The sequence below is a fragment of the Theropithecus gelada genome, chromosome 1 (assembly GCF_003255815.1).
Source record: "Theropithecus gelada isolate Dixy chromosome 1, Tgel_1.0, whole genome shotgun sequence".
NCBI classification, from domain to species: domain Eukaryota; kingdom Metazoa; phylum Chordata; class Mammalia; order Primates; family Cercopithecidae; genus Theropithecus; species Theropithecus gelada.
Window position 1 is genome coordinate 41,819,600 of NC_037668.1, and position 22,619 is coordinate 41,842,218.

At 47.8% G+C, this 22,619-nt stretch overlaps 1 protein-coding gene across 1 annotated transcript in view; it reads left to right on the plus strand.

Annotated features, from left to right (window-relative positions):
• The first annotated feature begins 4,041 nt into the window (after positions 1-4,041).
• The window catches only part of PDPN (podoplanin), a 36,256-nt gene continuing 17,678 nt past the window's right edge, over positions 4,042-22,619 (plus strand). The window contains 3 exon segments of the mRNA XM_025391619.1: positions 4,042-4,268; positions 4,270-4,361; positions 4,363-4,541. Coding sequence (XP_025247404.1) covers positions 4,251-4,268; positions 4,270-4,361; positions 4,363-4,541 — 289 coding nt within the window. The 5' untranslated portion in view covers positions 4,042-4,250.

The following is a 22,619-nucleotide window of genomic DNA, read 5'->3' on the forward strand; positions in this document are numbered from 1 at the left end:
GAAACTTCTGGGAGAATGCAGCACCTTCCCAATGACCCATCTCCCATTTACAAACAAACAAACAAACAAACAAACGAAAAAAGCAGATTCTTATCCATCCCGTATCTTATTATGGAGCATTTCCTGGGGTGAAAAAAATCTCTTTCGTCCCAGGTTGGCAGCGTGAAACTGTGTTTTTCCTTGTGTCATCCAGAAAACCACCAGGATGGCTCATATTAGAAAGGCTAATATTAGTGGCGATGTCAGTTTACAAACGAGGAAGAGACTGTCTCTAGCTGGACCAAAGGTGCCCTCTTAAAACACAGCAGGTTGAGTTTTCCACCTTCCAAGGCCTGTGTTCACATTTAGCAGGTTTGCAGGGAAGGCTGTCCGTTCACATCAGGGAGCCAAGTGCATGCACAATGGGTAAACATACTTGTAACTTACATCCCATGTTCACTTTGGAACGGGGTTTTAGTTACAATGAGGTGGCATTTGGTTCTTTACATCAGAATGTGAACTATAGGACACAAAGACAGTTGGTACGCAGCCTCTCTTAACTGCTGAAACTGGCTTGAGGTGTGCAGTAGCTTATCAGGAGAGAATGTTTGTAAAGCTGGTCCTCCGTCCAGTCAGAGTTGTAGTGGTCTGGGTTATAAATCAGAATTTTATTCCCACTCAAACCCTTAAGTGTGTTCCTTTCTCCTGGGCCATAGAGCTGCCTTTGCTATCAGAGATTCAGTTGGGGATATCTCAGCTCTGGAACATTGCATATTGACTTTTAAAGTTATTATTATTATTATTATTAGAGTTTATAGAGTAAGGGTCTTGCTCTGTTACCCCAGCAGGAATGCAGTGGCATGATCATAGCTTACTGCAGCCTTGACCTCCTGGGCTCAAGTGATCCTCCCAACTCAGCATCCTAAATAACTGGGATCACAAGTACGTCTCACCACACCTGGCTAATGTTAGTTTTATTTTTTATAGAAGCAGGGTCTTGCTGTGTTGCCCAGGCTGGTCTCAAACTCCTTGCCTCAAGTGATTCTCTTGCCTCTGACTCTCAAAGTACTGGGATCACAGGGGTGAACTACCACGGGTTGGGGGGCTGGTGTCCCATTGTGTGTTGAGAAGCATCTTCCCGGCCAGATCAGTCCAGGCATCTTGGAGCAGCTCAGCCAGGTGTTCGCTGGACGATGCAGAGGCCTCGGGAAACACAGATAGCTTGAGGAGACCCTGACGTATCATCTCCAGCATCCACCAGGGTGGAAGGTCCCAAACTGGCAGCTCTGGTTCAGCTCCTCATTCCACTGTGGATCCCCCCACTTTTGGGGGTCCTCTTGCTTCCTAAAAGCAATTTACAGACGTTTCCCACCCAGTCCTGTAAGGCACAGGCACAGTACTAATAAAAGGCTCAACTCCTGCTCTGCAATAGAAACGCATGACCGCACAGCTCCCACCTTGTAGGATCCCAGACAATTTGCACGGTGGCCTCTAAACCCACAGTCCTCAAAGCGCGGACCCAGGACCAGTAGTTTCAGCAACACCTGGGAACTTGTTGGAAATGCAAATTCTTGGACCCCACCCCTTACCTATTGAATCAGCACTTTGGCAGTGGAGCCCAGCAGTCTTGCCTTCCAGGCAAACAAGCCCTCCAGGTGAATCCACTCTCAACCTCACTTGTGTAGGAAATGGGTATCATGTTCCAAAGCCAAGGGTTGTTTTGGGGCTGAACGGAGGTAATGCGTGTTTCCCGGCAGGAAGGTAAAGGCCAGTTTGTAGCAGTTGCTGTTATCTCACCAGTAATGCATCATGGTTCACTGCCACGGCTTTCCGAGCTCAAGCTGTTTGCCAAGAATGGAGGCATATACTATCCTTTCCCTCTTCCCCTCAGCTGGGCGGGGTCTCATGCTTCCAGATCCCCTGTGTTTCACTTGAGCTCCTTTAGCTAACCAAGTCTCACTGCTCATATTCCTTCTGTCCTGACCTGCTCGCTCTATCTGGTATCCAGGAGGGCAACTTCTTTCTTACCTCTGGTCTTCAGGTTCCCCCTCCCAAGACCCAGCCTCTCTCCCTGGATTTTCAGACCAACAGCACGCAGACCGATCCACAAACTCCTTCATCCTGTCCCCTCTCCCCACCCTAGGACCCCCAGCTGAATGCAATTCCTTATTACCGCCCACTCCTCCACCCTGATCAAAAGGTCATGTGACCAACCTTCTAGATTCTAGACACATCCAGGGGTGCGGGATAGAAGGCAGGTGCCCTCGAATCGTGACCTAGCCTCAGCATCCCTCTAAATTAGTTGCATGTAACCCAATCTCCCCCACCTAGGTTTCACTGTGTTTCAATCTTTTTTTTTTTTTTTTTTTTTTTGAGACGGAGTGTCGCTCTGTTGCCCAGGGTGGAGTGCAGTGGCCCGATCTCAGCTCACTGCAAGCTCCGCCTCCCGGGTTCACGCCATTCTCCGGCCTCAGCCTCCCGAGTAGCTGGGACTACAGGCGCCCGCCACCTCCCCCGGCTAGTTTTTTTGTATTTTTTTTAGTAGAGACGGGGTTTCACCGTGTTAGCCAGGATGGTCTCGATCTCCTGACCTCGTGATCCGCCCATCTCGGCCTCCCAAAGTGCTGGGATTACAGGCCTGAGCCACCGCGCCCGGCCGTGTTTCAATCTTTTAAATAAAGCAGGCCATCTTTCTTTCTGAGTGTGACCTTGGAGTTACACATACGCAAAATAGATTTGCATCTATTCTCCATCTCACAGGCTCAACAGACAATGCACAGTTCCTCCTGTCAACAGACATTATTGACACTAGAGTCATAAAATGCATCTCCAAGATGGGGAAGTCAGTTCAAGAAAGATTATCTGTATCACTAGCTTTCTCTTTCCATTTCCAACCCCTTGGCTCTAGGGGTGTTGCCCCCACCCCTCATCTTCTTGGTTCAGGGCTCAGCTCCTGTTTGTAGCCTTAGGACAAGATGTTACCAGGGAGATCTTTAGAAATGCAGAATCTCTCACTACCCCACAACGGAATTGCACCTGCATAACCAGCGCCCCAGGTAGATCCGGCTGAGAAGCTATGATGAAGGGTAAGGTTTACCAAATGTTCCTGGGGACAAGTTCTCCTGCGACACTGGTTTAAACTAGGAATTCCCAAAAGGTCTGATTAATGAGTTTGGAGTGGAACCCAGGAAACTGGGTATTTAAAACAATCTCTCCTGCGATTCTTAGAAAGTAAATTTATAATGGGGAGGAGTCAAAGATAAGCATCTGAAAACAATTTTCACCCAGTGTGGCGCTTCGAGACAGCGTTACGTTCTTTTGTTGAAAGGAATTTGTGGCATCTGGGAGTGGAGCAGAGACCACTTCCCAAACTCCTGTTCTTCTTCTTCTTTTTTTTTAAATTCCAACAATTCAGAAGGAATTAAAGTAAAAGACGTAAGTTCTCCGGTTGCTGATATCTGGTACCTGAGATCAAGGCAAGACTGCTTAAACCAGTAAAGTGAGGATTATGGGGGCAAACTCAGGAATAAAGAGGGTGAGCTCGGCCTGGAAGGGGACACAGGTTTGGCGACCAGATGGGTCACCAATTGGCCCGGCCTAATCCAACTGCACACGCCGGTGGGCCACAGCATCGCAGGGCTGGATCTCCGGGTCGGGAGAGGCGGATGGAATTCAGCCTCTGTTTCAAAACTGCCAAAGCCACCCGCTCTGCCAAACTCCCCCACCAGCCAGCTCTGGGGCAGCCCCCCGGAGCCCGCCCGCTCCCGTCCCCGGGACAAGGGCGCAATTGACCAGCGCAGGCAGCCTCCGGCCCACCCAGATGACGGCCAACTTTTTTTTTTTTTTTTTAAGCCATCAAATTCAATATTTACAGGCACAACCCCATGCTTGGTTCTAAAACTACTGGCCACTCAAGGAACAGTTTACTTCTCACTTCTGCCCATAATAAGAAAAACAGACTTGTGCCTTGCTCTTAAAAGAAAAAAAAAAAAGAATAATAAATATAGGTTTTAAAAAATTTATATATAATTTTTAAAACCCCGTTTGTTGCATGTGGTCCCTTTCCCTCCTGTTGCTGAACCGAAGAAAAGCCTATTTTGCCAGGGCCCACAGTCCTGGCGGCCCCCGCAGCTGCGGCCCTGTAACTTTAAACCTGGCCTGAGATCATCGTTTTGGCGCCGGCCAAACAGAGCCCGAGGGCGGGCCTAGCGCGCCCGGACGGAGACCACCTTGCGGCCGACCCCGCTCCCCCGCCTCCTCGGGAGAGATAAATGCTGACTCCGCTCGGAAAAGTTCTCAACTGCAAAGTTTGCTGTCCGGCTGCCTGGGGTCTGGGAAGCTCGGGCACCCTCCCGCGCCGGGGCTCCTGCTTCCACCGCTCCGGCCCCCACCGTCGCGCTCCTCCAGGCTGGGCCTGTGGCCGCGGCGCTTTTTAATCTTCCCCCAGCGCAGAAACTTGCTGCTCGGCCCCCAGGAGAGCAACTCAACGGGAACGATGTGGAAGGTGTCAGCTCTGCTCTTCGTTTTGGGAAGCGCATCGCTCTGGGTCCTGGCAGAAGGAGGTAAGACCCAGCGCAAGTGGCTTCCTGCGGTCGCGGATGGGGACGAGCGAGCAGAGACTTGCTGGAATGCCCGGGCCTGGTATTATTCGAGGTTGTCCAGGGGAGCGCGGGGGAGCTGAGGGTGTGTGCGTGCCAGGCGGCTCAGCGCCGGAGGAGGAGAGGCAGCGGCTTAGCCGGTGCCAGGTCCCAAAGACGCAGCTGCGCGGGTGTGCAGGGAGGAGCCCCGGAATCCACAGGCTGCGAGGTGGGCAGCAGAGGGGGCCTCCCTCCGAGTCGGCAGCGCCAGAGAGATTGGGTGGAAGGTTCACAGTAGGCAGCCCCGCTTGCTGGCAGCAGTGCCTGGGGTTTCCTTACCATAGGGCGGTGTGTTGGAGGAATACGCACGCCTCGGGAGAAGCTGGCCCCATAGAATCGGGAGGGACGTTCAGGAGGGCTGAGGCCAAGAGGAGGGTTCCCCCCTCTGCGGTGGCCCTGGTCCCCCTTGAGACTACCTAGTCTGGTGCCCTGCCTGTTGGACGCCCTCAGCACCCCATCACTGGACTGGAAGAGGCCTCCTTTATCCTCTTTAGAGAGGATGGTGTGTGTGGAAAGGATCCAAGTGGAGGCTTCCGAGCGGTCTGAGTGCATGAAGATTGTTACACGTTATGAACGTTGAGGTTTAAGTGGGTTTGAGCCACGTGTTCATCTTGGGCAACAACGACAGTGGCTGAATGCCTGTTGCTGACTCCTTAGGCTTTAAATGTATTGGATCCCATGTTGGGGTTGGGGGCGTCCACAGCTTCTATTCTCCTTTGTCCGCTCCTGGAGCCTTACCTCTTCCTGCTGGGTTGCTGTGTTGGTGGTCTCCGTTGACATCTGTCAACATTTTGTTTCTTTTCTTGGGTTTTTATTTTTATGTTTCCTCAATAGAACACATGTTCCGAAGGACGCAGCTTACATCCAGCTTTGATTCCCCACAGCCAAAACAATGCCTGGCACATAGTAGTTGCTCACTAAATGTTGGTTGAAGGAATTGTAAGCTAATTCGTGATCTTTGGGGCTGGAGGTTGCTGAGCTGTGCTGTGAAAAGTAAACATTTTCCAAAAATTGAGGATCAACGTAGGCCTAGGCCCAGAGGAATACTTCTTGGAGAGGGAGTGGTTTGCAGGAGGGGTGCTCCTAACCTGGGCTCCTACAGTTGTCCACACAGACAAAAATACCCAATCTCAGGGAAATGATAGAGTGTACTGCTCTGTGCTGGGCTGTCTGCTTCAAAGGGACAGAGCAACTCTTTTTATAGGGGCCATGGGTTATTCGTGGCAGTCCTATCTTTGGAACTTCTCTTTCCACTGGAATATATACAGTTCTGTATTTTCAGTTACATTTCCTTTCTGGCGAGACAATGTGCAAATGACACCGTTTTGTGCTCACCAGGGCAAAGTGAGGGAGTGCCCTCACTTCAGCATCTCAGCCCTGCTAAAGAAAAAGCGGCTGGGTAACATCCTTTGTTTTTGCCCAGGGAAGCTTTAGCTGTGATTCTCTTCAGCCAGCTCCTGAATGTCAAAGGTACTCCTAAAAGATGGCATTAAAACCGAAAAACCATCGTTGGTGCTGGAAACTCCACTACTAAAGAAAGAAGTGGTATGGGGGGCTGGCTGAGTGAGGGTGGGTGCTGAGTTGCCTGGCTGCCAGAGGAGCAGAGGCCCAGCAGGGTTTTTGTCTGAGAATAATGAGCGAGGCGACTTGAATATGGATGAATAACATTACTGAGCGAGGCTATGGTTGGCTTTTCTTGGGGAGCTGGGCTGGGGGGGTAATTACGGTGATGAATTTTATGATCCTTTTCATAAGATCCTACGCCCTACTGGCTTTCCGTCCTCCAGCGTTATAATCTGGTTCAGTTTTATAATCTGGTCCCATGTGTCATCTCTTTGGGTGTTAGTGGATTCAAAGGAGGTCTGTTGTCCACACATCTGGTGTTTTCTTCCTTTGTCAGGCCCCACCCTCATGCTGAACTTTCATCGGGAAGGCACGTTTTCGGGGCCTCTTGGTTGGACAGTTTATTTTGTGAGATTCTGCAAGCTGCTGCTCGCTGCTAACCCACATGTGCTTTTCCGGGACCAATCCACCCAGGATTAATCATGCGGCCAACAAATTTCCCTGTGATTTCCCCGAAACGCTTGCCAGTTTGGAGGCCCTGAAATCCTCATGAGTTGTTAAGAGTTTTTGTTGCACTGAAGGCACTTAATAAAGATCAGGTCTGTTAGAGGCTTTGTGAGGGCGGTCTCTGCATTGCACTGGTGTATAAGATCCAAAATAGCATTGAATATAGAAAAGCACAATTTAAAAAGTGTGTCCAGGCATGAGAAGACTGAGTCTGGACGTGGCCGAAGGAACTAAACCCCTGACTTTCTTTGGCTTCTGTAAAATGAGCAGCACCCGAGTGACTCTACACTGTAGAATTATAAGGACCCCAAGCCTTGGCGTGACAGTGGAGGGTCAGACCAAGAAAAAAGGACAAGACCATCCTTCCATTCCCATCGCCCGCCACGTGCTAGGAATGTTTCTAGCTACCTCTTTGGATCCTTGTAACACCTGTAAATTACATGCTCTTATCTTGGAATATACCAGAACTGGGTTTGAAAAATAGGTCTAACTTCAAACCTCAAGCTCTTTTTACTACACTACTCTGCCATTAAAAAAAAAAAAAGAGAGAGAGAGAGAGAGAAAAGAAGAGCTGGGCACAGTGGCTCACGCCTGTAATCCTAGCACTTTAGGAGGCCGAGGCGGGCAGATCATGAAGTAAGGAGTTTGAGACCAGCCTGGCCAATATGGTGAAACCCCATCTTTACTAAAAATACAAAAATTAGCTGGGCATGGTGGTGTGCGCCTGTAGTCCCAGCTACAGGCTGAGGCAGAAGAATTGCTTGAACCCGGGAGGCAGAGGTTGCAGTGAGCAGAGGTTGCAGTGAGCCACTGCACTCCAGCCTGGCAACAGAGCAAGACTTCGTCTCAAAAAAATAAATAAATAAACAAAAAATAAAGAGGTTGAGCTTGAAATTAAAGGTTAACCTCACTTTAAGCCCCTTAAACATAAAAACAAAATTTTCTAAAGATACGAAAATTCTTTCCCATTAAATGTTCTCCATAATATCCTTTTAAGAATGAAATTGTCACAATACATTAAAATAGGATTGATTTATTCATTCTGCAAATAGTTATTAAGCGTTTCCTGAGTTCTTGGTGTGTTACTAGATGCAGAATTTGAACTACATGCACTTTTGAGAGAGGCACACCTCACATTCTAAAGTGTGCCCTGCAGTCCTCACCAGCAAGGCAATGAATGTGCACTTTTAAATTCCATCGGCTTATCTGAATATTTGTCATATTTCTGGCTTTGGAGAGCAGGCATGCCAGGTTATAACTTGTGGAAATACGACGCGGGGAGGAGGAGGGAGCAAGAACTGAACTACTCAGGATTACCCTGGTGAAATTCATTTGACGAATCTGAATCGGATCCTGTAGGGCTCTTCCAGGAGGCCTTGCCACTCTTGATGCCCCAAAACCTCTCAGGGAAATACCCGGTGTACACGTTTTATTGAAGAGAATCAACTGATGGAGGGTGCTGGACACTTCCAAGTGGACAGTTATTGTGATGCGTCTTAGGATTCTCATTTGCTGGGCAAGAGATAAAGCTCCGTGATTAGGCATTTTATACAGGGGCTGTGAGCTAGAGCCCCGGTAGGGAATAACTGGAATTCTGCCAGTTCCATCCAAGGCAGGAAAACAAGGTGACCGTTTCCTTCCCACATGTCTAACCCCAGCGCCTGTCCACCAGCCTGTTGGCAGCCAGCCAGTTGATGGCAGGCTCCCCTGAGTGTCGGCCGAAAGAGGTAGGAGGGCTCACCCTCCTTTTCATCTGGTTGAGTGTCTTTGCCTTGAGAATTGCTCAAAGATGGATTTGTCCTTTGAGGGGAATCAAGCTAAGTCCAGGGGGAAGTACGTAGGTATGGCCAACTTGTTCATGTAGTTTTTTGAGGAGCTGAAAGCTGACATTGTGAGGCAATGCTAAATTTAATGAACCAGTTCCCCCCCTCCCCACCAAACACACACACACATCCGGAGAAAGATGTGCTCTTGACCCCTGTCCAGAGGGGCCGGGCCACAAAGTGTCCCAGGCAGTAGAGGGAGACCAACCCTGAGCCACTGGGGTAATAATCACCATTGTTAATATTTGCACATGTACAAATGCCAGTCATGCAGAGTGTAAATGGGGAGCAGGAAAGGGGCATGCGAGAATATTTTTAACATGTTGATGAGAACAGGGCACTTCCCACAGTTCATCAGGGTGTCTCCATCCAGGAGAACACAACACAACTTGTATTTAAAAAGCTGCGATACAGCAAATATTGTCCTGCCCAAAAGAGAAGGGAATCCATTCGCCTTAGAAGAGAAGAAAGAGAATTTGCTGATGTTTAACCTTCCCTGCCCAAAGAATTAACTGATTTAACAAATATTTATTATTATATCTATAATTATATATACATTCACATGTAAATATATAATATATAAATATACAATTATATATAAATTCATATATGTAAATGTATATAATTATATAAAATTCATATGTAAATACATGTATAATTATATATAAATTCACATATAAATATATATAAATTCATATATAAAAATATATATGTATATGTATATTTTTGAGACAGGGTCTCACTCTGTCACCCAGGCTGGAGTCCAGTAGCACTATCTTGGCTCACTGCAGCATTGACCTCCCGGGCTCAAGCGATCTTCCCACCTCAGCCTCCTGAGTAGCTGGGACCACAGGTGTGCACCACCACACCCGACTGTTTTTGTATTTTTAGTAGAGATGGAGTTTCACCATGTTGCCCAGGCTGGTCTCAAACTCCTGAACCTGCCTTGGCCTCAAAGAGTGCCAGGATTACAGTTGTGAGCCGCCACACCCAGCCAGCAAATATTTATTGAATAGCTACAGTGTAAGTCAGGCAGTGGGGAACAAGGCAAACCCTAACCCTGCTTATAGTAGGGAAGGTGTCATGTGTGGTGTCTGGGGGTATTCTGATCTCAGTCAAGGTGGTTCTATGATGAATCAGAGATCTCTGCTTTGTCACAGTCTGGAAATTTATTCCACCTGATAGCTCCATCCTTTGCTTTTGTTGTAAATACAAAAAATAGCATCTTGGAGGTATCTGATTCCTGAGAAGGGCATGCCTTGGACAACAAATATGCATACAAAGCATTTGAAAACAATTTCCTGTTCTAAATAAACTATTTGGTTTTCTGGCCTCTTATGAGCTTGGCTAATGGGAAACAGTTTGTTCTGAGCCAAATCTCCCCATAAGATTAAATGTGAATCTGTAAAGCTAAGGGATCTAGATTCTGAATGGCTGATGTTAATAGCACTAACAATATAATAACAGCTAGCGCTTAGTGTGTGTGAACCCCTTTCTAAGCCCTGTTTCATTCAGTCCTCACAACAGACTACTCGGCTGGAGCTTCTTGTATTTTATAGAGGAATTGAGAGACTCAGTGAGGTTCAGTAGCACACACACAGACACGGAGCTTGTAAATGGCAGCAGTGAGATGTAAACCCAGGCTGCTCAACCCTAGAACCCACACCCCTAACCATTTAGTTGCACAATCAGCTATGCTTGGAATAGCTTGAATCCGTGCCACTGAGGACACCCAGAAAAGTGAGAGGTTGATTCTTTCCAGTACTTACTACCTTACAGCAGCAAACCACTTGAATTGATTGAATGATTGATTGATTGATTGAGATGGAGTCTTGTTCTGTCGCCCAGGCTGGAGTCGTGATCCCAGCTCACTACAACCTCTGCCCCCCAGGTTCTAGCAATTCTCTTGCCTCAGCCTCCCTAGTAGCTGGGATTACAGGCATGTGCCACCACATCTGGCTAATTTTTGTATGTTTAGTAGAGATGGGGTTTCATCATGTTGGCCAGGCTGTCCTTGAACTCCTGACCTCAAGTGATCTACCCGCCTCAGCCTCCCAAAGTGCTGGAATTATAGGCATGAGCTACTGCGCCCGACCACCACTTGTTATTTTTACAAACATGATTTTTTTTCCAGCTTGTATTAACTTTGTTTGTTGCATACATAATGCTGATGATGAGTATACTCAATGCTGGGAGTACCGAATCAAAGATGCTGTCCCTCTCCCCTTAAGCATTTACAGAGCACACACATTAAGTTAGAGAGGAAGCATACACTGTGATTGCAGCTTGCAGAGAGAGGCAAGACAGGTGTGTGCTTTCTACACATGTAGAAAGAACATACAAGGCAACAGATAAAGTCATGTCCTGCATGGCACATGCTGTTGTCTGTTGCTAGGGATTTAGAGATAAGAGAGAATCTTGGAGTTGGGAGGAGCTGCAAAAAGCCTTGTGGGGAAGATGCGACTTGACTTTGGCTGTGAAAAATGGTGGGGTTGGTTGGACCAGGTGGCAGGGACAGTTGGTCTAGGCAGAAGAAACAGCTTGAGCAAATGCGTGGAAATTAGATCGGTCCGGGTTTTTTGTGGGAAGAGTCGTGGGCATTGAGGGCTGGCAAGAGTGGTGAAGGCTGGGAGTTAGGAGAGTTGAGTTGGGCAACGGCAGGAAATTGGGGAGACAGATGAGTCCATGCTGAGTGGAAGGGCGGATCTTTTTCTGTAGGCAGAAATAGAGAATGGGAGTGGCTCATAAATGCTGGTTGTCAGAAGATAATTAGTGAGGAAGGAGCCATAGGAGACTGAATCTAGTTTGTGAGACCAGTCTAGGGGCAGGTGTGATGGCGGGGGTGGGGGTCAGGAGGTAAAGAGGCAAAATGTGGCGACAACAGAAAGTGGGGATAAGACCAAATTTCTTTTCTTTTCTTTTTCTTTTCCCTCCCTTCCCCTCCCCTCCCCTCCCCTCCCCTCCCCGAGATGGAGGCTCACTCTGTTGCCCAGGCTGGAATGCAATGGCACGATCTTGGCTCACTGCAACCTCTGCCTCCCAGGTTCAAGCGATTCTCCTGCCTCAGCCTCCTAAGTAGCTGGGATTACAGGCACCCGCCACCACACCCGGCTAATTTTTGTATTTTTAGTAGAGACGGGGTTTCATCATATTGGTCAGGCTGGTCTCGAACTCCTGACCTCGTGATCTGCCCACCTCAGCCTCCCAAAGTGCTGGGATTACAGGCATAAGCCACCGCTCCCAGTGAGACCAAATTTCTAGGAATAAGAGCCAGCAAGACTTACAGTTCAGCATTTCCTGACTTGTTACTAGTCACCTCTTCAAGCACTCATGATTATATTCACACGTTTAAATTGATATTAATTCATATACCATAAAATTAATCCACTTAAAGCAAACAATTCAGTAGTCTTCAGTATAGTCACAGAGTTACTCAACCATCACCACTATCAATTTTAGAACATTTTCTTTTTCTTTTTCTTTCTTTCTTTTTTTTTTTTTTTGAGAGAGTCTTGCTCTGTTGCCCAGGCTGGAGTGCTGTGGCGTAATCTTGGCTCACTGCAAGCTCCGCCTCCCAGGTTCACACCATTCTCCTGCCTCAGCCTCCAGAGTAGCTGGGACTACAGGCGCCTGCCACCACGCCCAGCTAATTTTTCTGTACTTTTAGTAGAGATGGGGTTTCATCGTGTTGGCCAGGATCGTCTTGATCTCCTGACCTCGTGATCCGCCAGCCTCGGCCTCCCAAAGTGCTGGGATTACAGGCGTGAGCCACCGCGCCGGACCAATTTTAGAACATTTTCATCACTCCCCTTTCCCGAAAGCGCCAAACCATCAGCAGTCATTCCCATTTCCTTCTCACCCTAGACCCTGACCACCATCGATCTACTTTCTGTCTCTATAGATTTGCTTATTCTAGATATTTCTTATCACTGGAATCATGCAATATGTGACCTTTTGTGCCTGGCTTCGTTTACTTAGCATGATGCTTACAAGGTTCATCCATGTTATATAGCATGCACTAGAATTTCGTTCTTTTTAAAAATATTTTTTAGAGATGAGGTCTGGCTCTGTCACCCTGGCTGAATAGTGGTGGCACAATCATAGCTCACTACAGCCTCAGATTCCTGGGCTGAAGCCATCCTCCTGCCTCCGTCTCCCAAGTAGCTGGGACTACAGGCTCATGCCACCACACCAAGTTTGTTCAACTTTTTGAGGAACTGACATTCTGTTTTCCAAAGTGGCTGCGCTATTTACAGTTCCACCAACAATGCATGGTGTTCTGGTTTCTCCATATCCTCACCAACACTGTTTTCTTTCTCTGTGTGTGTGTTTACGTTGTAGCCATTCTACTGCATATGAAATGACATCTGGTAGTTTCAATTTGCATTTTCCTAATGATTAGTGATGCTGAGCATCTTTGTATGCACTTCTTAGCCAATTGTATATCTTTGGAGATATGTTTGTTTAAATCCTTTGCTCACTAAAGTTGGGTTGCCTTTATGTTGTCGATTGAAAGCCTCCTTTATATATTCTAGATATTAAACCCTTAAATATATGAATTGCAGACCTTTCTCCCATTCTATGGACTGGGTTCTCTTTTCAATTTCTTGATAGCGACCATTGAGTAACATTTAAAATTTTGGTGAAGTTAAACGTGTCTGTTTTTTTGCTTGTCCTGTTGGCGGTGCGTCATCTAGGAAGGTATTGCCTAGTCCAAGCTAACAGGGGTTTGCTTTTATAGTTTTAGCTCTGATATTTGGGTCTTTGATTCATTTAGAGTTCATTTTTGTGTGGGCCATGAAGTAGAGGCCCAACTCCATTCTTTTGCATGTGGGTATTGAGTTGTCAAGGTACCATTTGTTGAAAAGATGGTATTTTTTTTCTTTTTTTTTTGTTTTTTTGAGACAGAGTTTCGCTTCTGTTGTCTAGGCTGGAGTGCAATGGCACGGTCTCGGCTCACCGCAACCTCCACTTCCCGGGTTCAAGCGATTCTCCTGCCTCAGCCTCCAAGTAGCTGGGATTACAGGCATGCACTACCACACCTGGCTAATTTTTGTATTTTTTAGTAGAGTTGGGGTTTCTCCATGTTGGTCAGGCTAGTCTCAAACTCCCGACCTCAGGTGATCTGCCCGCCTCTGCCTCCCAAAGTGCTGGGATTACAGGCATGAGCCACCGTGCCTGGCCAAAAAGATGATTCTTTCTTCACTGAAGAATCTTGGCACCTCTGTCAAAAACCCACAAATGTATAGGTTTAATTCTGGATTAAATTGATCTATATGTCTATGCTTCTACCAGTAGCACCGTCTTGATTACTGCAGCTTTATAGTGAGTTTTGAAATGGAAGTATGAGTCTACTTTGTCTTTACTAAGATTGCTTTGGTGAGTCTCCTCTCTATTTTAATTATTTGTGTACATATCTTGTCCCTTAGAGAAGAGAGTGCTTAAAAGAGCACATGGTAGGTACATAGTAAACATTTGGCAGGAAGAAGAGGGAGGAAACAGGATAGACGCATAGGAATGACAGAAAGCAGATAATAGAAGCATAAAAAATCAGGAGAGATGAGAGATTAGGAACCAACTTGGGAAGGAAAAGGCATTTATATGCCTGACTCTAGATATGGTGAGTTTGAGGTAAATAGTAAGACATCCAAATTGATGTATCTGATGAATACCTGGGAAGATAGTCATCTAAAGAGTGTCAGAGCTAAGCCCTGAGATGAAGTTTGCTGCCTGAGTTTCCCCTACATTAGAACAAAGGGAGAAAAATGGCAAGGGAAGAACAGAAGAGATCCTCTTAGCCAAAAACAACTACTTTCTAAAAATCTACCAAAGCACACTTCAAGGTCCTAAACCAGGCTTGGGATTGAGGCCAAGGGATGCTAGTGGAAACGGCCACATTCTCTACATTCCTGCAGGCCTCATCCTCCTGGGCTCACAGCTGGGCTGTCTGAGCTGCGTGGGGTGGACGGTGAGGTCAGATGCAAAGGGGCTTCTTGTGTCACTCTTGCAAAATCAGGGCCTGCTCAGCTGACAGCCCTGAATGAATCAGCTCAGATTTCCATTCAGTTTCCGAGCAGACAGGCAAGTGCTTCCCAAACACACCCCATTGAGAAGCTCTGCTCCAGGACAGCACTTCTAAAGCAGGTTTTTGTCATTTGGTACTAAGTGGCCCTGCCTAGAAGGGGAATGTTCATGACACCAGCCTTAGCTGAGTTCCAGAAAAGTCTATTACAGAGCTGTGATTTCAGTCTACGAAACTGTGAACTCATTTCCTCTTGGACTGAGAATGTTCTGCTTTGGTCAAGAGAGAAACGTATCCCCAGGTTGAGTAATCTCGGTTGAAGCTGTAATCAGCAGCCTCTGATGTGAACACGGAGCAGTTCTGAGCCATGTTTGTGCTTGATGAGTGTGTTGATTTCACTCCCATGAACTCTGAAAACGATGAATGTCGTTCATCCATTCATTCGGGCAGCGGAGACTGTGCTAGTGGCTGGGCCATAAACTTACAGCAGGGTGGGGCCTGGCCCTCAAGGAACTTGCAGATGCTGTTAGGGAGAAGGTAGTAAATGCCAAAATGTTATCAAATTCTACACTAGTTTAGAGGAAATTACTTCCTCCTGGCAACGTGGAAGAGCTCTGAAGGGAAGGGGGTTTTACCTGGGCAGTGAACGAGAGGTGGGGTTTGGAAGGGCACTGATAGAGCTAAAAGATGAACCTGCAGGTGCCCTTGGCAGCCCCTCCTCAATAATCTACAGAAGCCACCATCTAGGGCAGCTCAGTCTACTCCAGACCTTTCTTTAGGAGTAGAGAGGAATATAACCGGGAGCTTGTCAAGAGTAATTGGTGCCTGTGAAGACACAGTGGTTGGGAGCATGGGTTTGAGAGTCTGAATAGACGGTAATGTCTAATCCATGCATTGACACTTGCTCATTTCATGGGCAGTTGACTTAACCTCTCAGCCTCACCATTGTCAGCTAAAAAATGAGATGACACTAGTTTGCGAGGCTTCTGTAAAGAACAAGAGAGCGGCCGGGCGCGGTGGCTCACGCCTGTAATCCCAGCACTTTGGGAGGCCGAGGTGGGTGTCGAGACCACCCTAGCTAACACAGTGAAACCCCTGTCTCTACTAAAAATAATAATAAAAAAAAATTAGCCAGGCGTGGTGGCGGGCGCCTGTAGTCCCAGCTACTCAGGAGGCTGAGGCTGGAGAATGGTGTGAACCCGGGAGGCGGAGCTTGCAGTGAGCCGAGATCACGCCACTGCACTCCAGCCTGGGCGACAGAGCGAGACTCCATCTCAAAAAAAAAAAAAAAAGTTCAAGAGAGCATGCACCTGACACCACAGTTTGCACAGTCTCCTGTACATCCAACAAATAGCACTCGTTATTAAAACACCTTGTGGATTGCCTTAGAGGTTAAATGCAAAGATCTGTGAAAGATACACATGAGATTTAAGTTCCTTTCCCTCTTGAAAGGGGAGAGAGGATAGATCTGACTGAGAGATAATGTCATACCTGTATTATGTCGTAAGGATCTTATATCCTGTCCGTTCTTGATGGTGTGGCTGTGAGCAAAACATCAATATTCAATTTGCCTAGTGACTTTATGTGACTCCTTGCTATTGAAAGGAAAATGGAGTCCCTCTCACTGGCCCCTCTTCTTCATTGCCCAGTTCAGCTGCAGAAACCCTGAAAATGCTGCCCTCAACTTTGGGAGGTGACGCAGAGGGGACACTCCCCAGCCCACCAAGAGCCCAAAGCAAACTCTAGGGCATAGGGTACTGTGCAGACTGCCTCCCAGCTTGAACTCAGGGAACGTGGTTTCACATCTTCACGTGCTGGGTTTCTCCTGATTTCTCCAGAGGAACTAGTGACACGCATCTGATCTCTTCAGCTTTGACATGCTTCTCTTACATTTTATGGAAGAGTCACATGCCCCCAGTGCTGATAGCACACAGTCAGTTCTCATCTCATCATTGGCCTCAGCCTGCAGGGGCCGACAGGACCTGCCACAGTGAGTGGGGCATGGTGCTGCTCGTGTGAAATCAAACGGCAGCGCAGCCAAGTTCCCCTTCGCAGGTGCTGTGCTATCTTCAGCTATGCCATCTTTTTCATTATGGGGGAAGGTGTTTAACAACTCGGGGGTGAAGCCTGGTGGACAGTGGCAGGGACATAAATACAGAAGATAATTTTAAAGCAGTGTTCCGGCCAGGTGCAGTGGCTCAGACCTGTAATCCCAGGACTTTGGGAGGCTGAGGCGGGCAGATCACCTGAGGTCAGGAGTTCGAGAGCAGCCTGGTCGTCATGATGTAATCCCATCTCTACTAAAAATAAAAAAAAAATAGCCTGGTGTGGTGGCAGGTGCCTGTAATCCCAGCTACTTGAGAGGCTGAGGCAGGAGAATCGCTTGAACCCAGGAGGTGGAGGCTGCAGTGAACCAAGATTGCGCCACTGCATTCCAGCCTGGGTGACAGAGCGAGACCCTGTCTCAGAAAAAAATGTTCTACCTGAATGTATAAATGTACTTAAGCTGTCACTCAACAGGCATCTACTAAATACCTACCATGGTGCCAGACTAGCAATCTATGGGGCAGTGTGGACTTTAGTTAGCGCTATGTATGCCTGGAGGAAAATTCAGTGAGGGGACATGTCTGTGGGTACAGAGTGGCAGGCAGGCCAAAGCCTAGATTAATTCACAGTTCTCTAGATTTTCCAGGGCCAAACTTTTGGTCCAGTAAGCAATTTACCAGGTTCCATGGAAGGGGTGAAGGGGGAAGAATGTTCACTGGCCGCATCAGTGATTATGCCGATCACACCCAGTGGCCACTGGAAGTTGAGGGCCCATAGCTCTGGGTTAGGGAGTGGCTTTCTTTGTGTAAAGAAGCTTTGGGACTTCAAAAGTTAGTGGTTGCATCAGTAGTCCAGACGAGGTCAGGTGTGTTCAGGGTGGTGTGGCTGTAAGCAAAACATCAATATTCCAAAAGAAGGCTTCAACACTAGGTCAGGAGATGGGCCAGGCTATGGGACACAAGTGGCAACTCAACAGGTGTGGTTGAGGCCGGGCGCGGTGGCTCACGCCTGTAATCCCAGCACTTTAGGAGGCCGAAACGGGCTGATCACGAGGTCAGGAGATCGAGAACATCCTGGCTAACATGGTGAAACCCCGTCTCTACTAAAAATACAAAAAAAATTAGCCGGGCGTGGTGGCGGGCGCCTGTAGTCCCAGCTGCTCAGGAGGCTGAGGCAGGAGAATGGCGTGAACCCGGGAGGAGGAGCTTGCAGTGAGCCAAGATCGCGCCACTGCACCCAGCCTGGGCGACGGAGCGAGACTCTGTCTCATTTAAAAAAAAAAAAAAAGGTGTGATTGAGAGAGGGAAAATTCTGATGCCTTTCTCCTGATTGCGGGAACCCTCTTCAATGATGACTGAGGGAAGCAACGGCAAGCAGCGAAGTTTGGGACGTTTTTGAACTGAGCGGAAGGACTGTAGAGAGATGTGAGCACCTCAGTGACTGCAGCGGGTGGTTGGCAGAGGCTGGAAAATGTTGGAGGTTGGCACCTTTCTACGGTTTGGGGTGTGTTTATTTTCAGGCTTTTGGGCTCAGTTTTGCGATGTGATAGAAAAATAATATACAAAAGCCTGTGTCTGGGCAAAGGAACAGAAGTAGGTGTTTTTGTCTTCCAAATAGACATTTTAACATCTCTTCAAAAGCATAACTTTATCTCAAATGTAATTGGGGAGGTGCTAGAATTAATTATTAGTTATCCTAGAGTTTGTTTTATAGGGGAAAATCAGAACTTCCTAGAATATGAATTTAAAAAAATTCTGCTTCTCAGCAGCCACAAGTCATTCCAATACCATTTCATCATCTATCTACAAAGACATATTTATTTGTGCATTTATTTATTTATTTATTTAAAAATTTATTTTGAGATGGAGTCTTGCTCTGTGGCCCAGGCCAGAGTACAGTGGTGCGATCTCAGCTCACTGCAAGCTCCACCTCCAGGGTTCACGCCATTCTCCTGCCTCAGCCTCCCGAGTGGCTGGGACTACAGACACCCGCCACCATGCCCAGCTAATTTTTTGTATATTTAGTAGAGATGGGGTTTCACCGTGTTGGCCAGGATGGTCTCGATCTCCTGACCTGGTGATCCGCCCGCCTCAGCCTCCCAAGTGCTGGGATTACAGGCACAAGCCACCGCGCCCAGCCCCTTTGTGCATTTAGACACTAGGGCAGCCCAAGATGCTAGAAAACACTGAGCAACATGAAAGACTCCTTTAATCTGTTGACTAATACCCTAGGTTTCCTTTGAAAATCCCAAGGGTAACTCAGCTTGTAAATTGTTTACTTTAAAAATCAGCGTCACCAGTTCAGGATAAAATGCTGTAGAAACTGCTCCAGCAGTCAGATTAGGGAGCTGCAGGTCCGCAGAAATAGGAGTGGAAGAAACTTTTCCCTCACATCAAGATGGAAACGGCACAGGAGCTCCTTAGCTAAATTTTATGTAGAGGACTTAACAAGATGAAGTCCCCATCTAAAGACTCAGCATCGCAAAAGGAGAGCCTTACTTTGTTCAGTAGATCTGTTTCTACCCTAAATGTTGTTTGTCAGTAGAGCTGTGACAGGTGGTAAAATGAATTCCCACTTTGGGAGGCCAAGGCGGAAGGATTGCTTGAGCCCAGCAGTTTGAGACCAGCCTGGACAACATAGTGAGACCCCATGGTCTACAAAAAATAAACCAAATTAGCCAGGCATGGTGGTACACACTTATAGTCTCAGCTACTTGGGAGGCTAAGGTGGGAGGATCACTTGAGCCTGGAAAAATCGAGGCTGCAGTGAGCCAAGATTGTGCCACTGCACTGTAGCCTGGGTGACAGAGGGAGACCCTGCCTCAAAAAAAAATTCTACTGGATTCGCATTTGTTTATTTCTTTTCTTTTTTTTTTTTTTTTGTTTGGTTTTTGAGACAGTCTTACTCTGTTACCCAGGCTGGAGTGTGTGGCAGGCACTATCTCCGCTCACTGCAATCTCTGCCTCCCAGGTTCAGGTGATTCTCGTGTCTCAGCCTCCCAAGTAGCTGGGATTACAGGCACAAGCCACCACGCCCAGCTAATTTTTTGTATTTTTAGTAGAGAAAGCGTTTTGTCATGTTGGCCAGACTGGTCTCGAACCCCTGACCTCAGGTGATCTGCCCTCCTCGGCCTCCCTAAAAACTGGGATTATGGGTATGAGCCACCGCGCCTGTCCCGCATTTATTTCTGATTGTCAGTGGGTGATGACTTCAAATACTTCCCAGCCATCACCTGCCCAGTTCTTTCCCTCCTCACTGCCACTGTCCTGTGTAAGCACCAACCCCTCTCCCTTGTCTTGACAACAGAAAGAATCCAAGCTTCTGTCTGCTTCAGCCTGATCCTGGCACCTTCCCTGATACACACAGTCCACTCACTTACTTGAGTTAGAGTGGCCTCTGGGACTCAACTGAGGTCACCCCCGCCTCAGTATCTCCTGGCTTCTCTTCACACTCCAAACGCAACTGAAACCCCGTCCTTACACACTTCTACAGAATCACCGCTCCACACCTCTCAGCCCCATCTCTGTCCTCCTCAGCCCCTCCACCCGGCCACACTGACCACCCACCCTCCCATGCAGCGCCCCATGCTCGTTCTGGGCTTCGGGGTTAGTTAGCACCGGCTGTTCCCCTGTCTGGAACTCACCCATTCACTCAGCAGCTGCTTACTGAGTGCCTGCTATGTGCCAGGGATTTCAGGCATTGTGGACATTGAGATGAAGCAGCCTTTATCGAGCTTATATTCCAGTAGGACAGACAAGTAGTGAGTAGGTAGCAGGGTGCGGATAAGCACTCAGGTATATGTGCTGTGGAAGAGGGGAGGGGTACTCGCTTAAATGGACAGTCCAAGAAAGTGCCCCTGCTCTTTTTTTTTTTTTTTTTGAGATGGAGTCTCCGTCTGTCACTAGCCTGGATTGCAGTACCGCAATCTCAGGCTCACTGCAACCTCCACCTCCAGGGTTCAGGTGATTCTTGTGCCTTAGCCTCCAGGGATTCCCCTGCCTCAGCCTCCTGAGTAGCTGGGACAACGGGTGTGTGGGACTATGGGTGCGCACCACCACACCTGGCTAATTTTTTGTATTTTAGTAGAGACGAGGTTTCACCATGTTAGCCAGGATGGTCTCGATCTCCTGACCTCGTGATTGCCGGTCTCAGCCTCCCAAAGTGCTAGTAGGATTACAGGCATAAGCCGCCGTGCCTGGCCAGAAAGTGCCCTTTGAACAGAGATCTGAAGGCTTGAGGGAAGCTATCTTATGTGTTCAAGAAGCTATCTTTTTTTTTTTTTTCTTTTTTTCAGGCAGAGTCTTGCTCTGTCACCCAGGCTGAAGTGCAGTGGCGCAGTCTCAGCTCACTGCAACCTCCACCTCCTGGTTTCAAGCGATTCTTGTGCCTCAGCCTCCTGAGTAGCTGGGATTACAGGCATGCAGCAGCACACCTGGCTAATTTTTGTATTTTTAGTAGAGACGGGGTTTCACCATGTTGGCCAGGCTGGGTTCGAACTCCTGACCTCAAGTGATCTGTCCACCTGAGCCTCCTAAAGTGCTAGGATTAATAGCTTATTTGATGTGTTGCTTATTTGTTTATGGTGACCCCACTCCACTCCAGGAGTACTCAAGTCCTTGAGAGTGGAGACCTTAGCTGTTCACTTCTGTCTCTCGTGCTGAGAACGTGGCCCAATGCATAGCAGGTGCTTGGTAAACATCTGTGGAAGGAATACAAGTGCTGGGAGCTGAGGCTGTAGAGGTGAACTCACGAAGGCTTCAGTCTTGATTTTTGCTGCTGCCTTGACTTGCACAGTTCAGAGGAGAGAGGGCTACTGCTGCTCAAAGAAACACCTCCTTTTAGAGCAAGTCACACCTTCCTTCTAACCTGCTGTTGCTGAAAGTTTAGATTCATCCAGATTTCTCCTGGGAAGGGGACACGCTGGAGGAAGTCAAGACTGTGCTCATTAAATAAGACTGGAAGATTCTAACAAGATGGGATTTCATAAGAGGCAGTGAGGTGCCAGGGGAAGCGATGGTTCCTGACTACCAGGAATTTGATTTCTGGGAAGATGAGGATGGCACGTGGGCAGAAGGGGAAGGATCTCAAAACCCAGGGAGGGAGGGAGCAGGCATTTTAGCCCAAAGCTGCCAGAGGAGCACATCACGAAAATGCACAGCTGCTTTTTCGTTGTATGTGTGAGTCCAGGGATGCGGTCAGAACATGGGGCTTTGTGTCCGCTAATGAATCCCGTGAACTTGGCACATCACTGAACTCTTTTTTTTTTTGAGACAGAGTTTCGCTCTTGTCAACCAGGCTGGAGTGCAATGGCACGATCTCAGCTCACTACAGCCTCTGCCTCCGTTCAAGCAGTTCTCCTGCCTTAGCCTCCCGAGTAGCTGGGACTACAGGCCTGTGCCACGACGCCCAGCTAATTTTTGTAATTTTAGTAGAATACAATGTTTCACCATGTTGGCCAGGCTGGTCTCCATCTCCTAACTTTAGGTCATCCACCTGCCTTGGCCTCCCAAAGTGCTGGGATTATAGGCATAAGCCACCGCGTTTGGCCACATCACTTAACTTCCAACCTTGTTCAAGAAACAATAATTCTGACACTTGTTAAAACTGTAAGGAAGACTTTAGTCAAGACCACTGTAATAAGGGCCATTGCAGTAGGGAAGAGAGCTCAGGTTCACTTCTGGGTAAAAGGAAAAGTGGGGGGTTTGTAGCCCATAAGCAGAATGAGGGGGTCAGTGGGTGGAAAATTCCTAAGAGATGTCCGGGTTGGGGGGATTCTTGCTAAACTGGCCTAACAAGATTCTTTCTGAAGGCAGGCCAAGGGCCTAGCCACCACAGCACTGCTGTGAAATCAAGTCAGTTGGGAGACACCATGTAAACCCTACATTGTGAGTAGTAAATGTGGGTGAGAGGGTGTTAGGACAATGAGGTATCTTCCACGTTAAGTGGAATTTCCAATGCTGCGTCAGTGCCAGATCTTGAACAACCCCAAATGCACCTGTTTGAATACTTACTTTTCCTCCTTGCCCTAGACTCTGAGTTTTA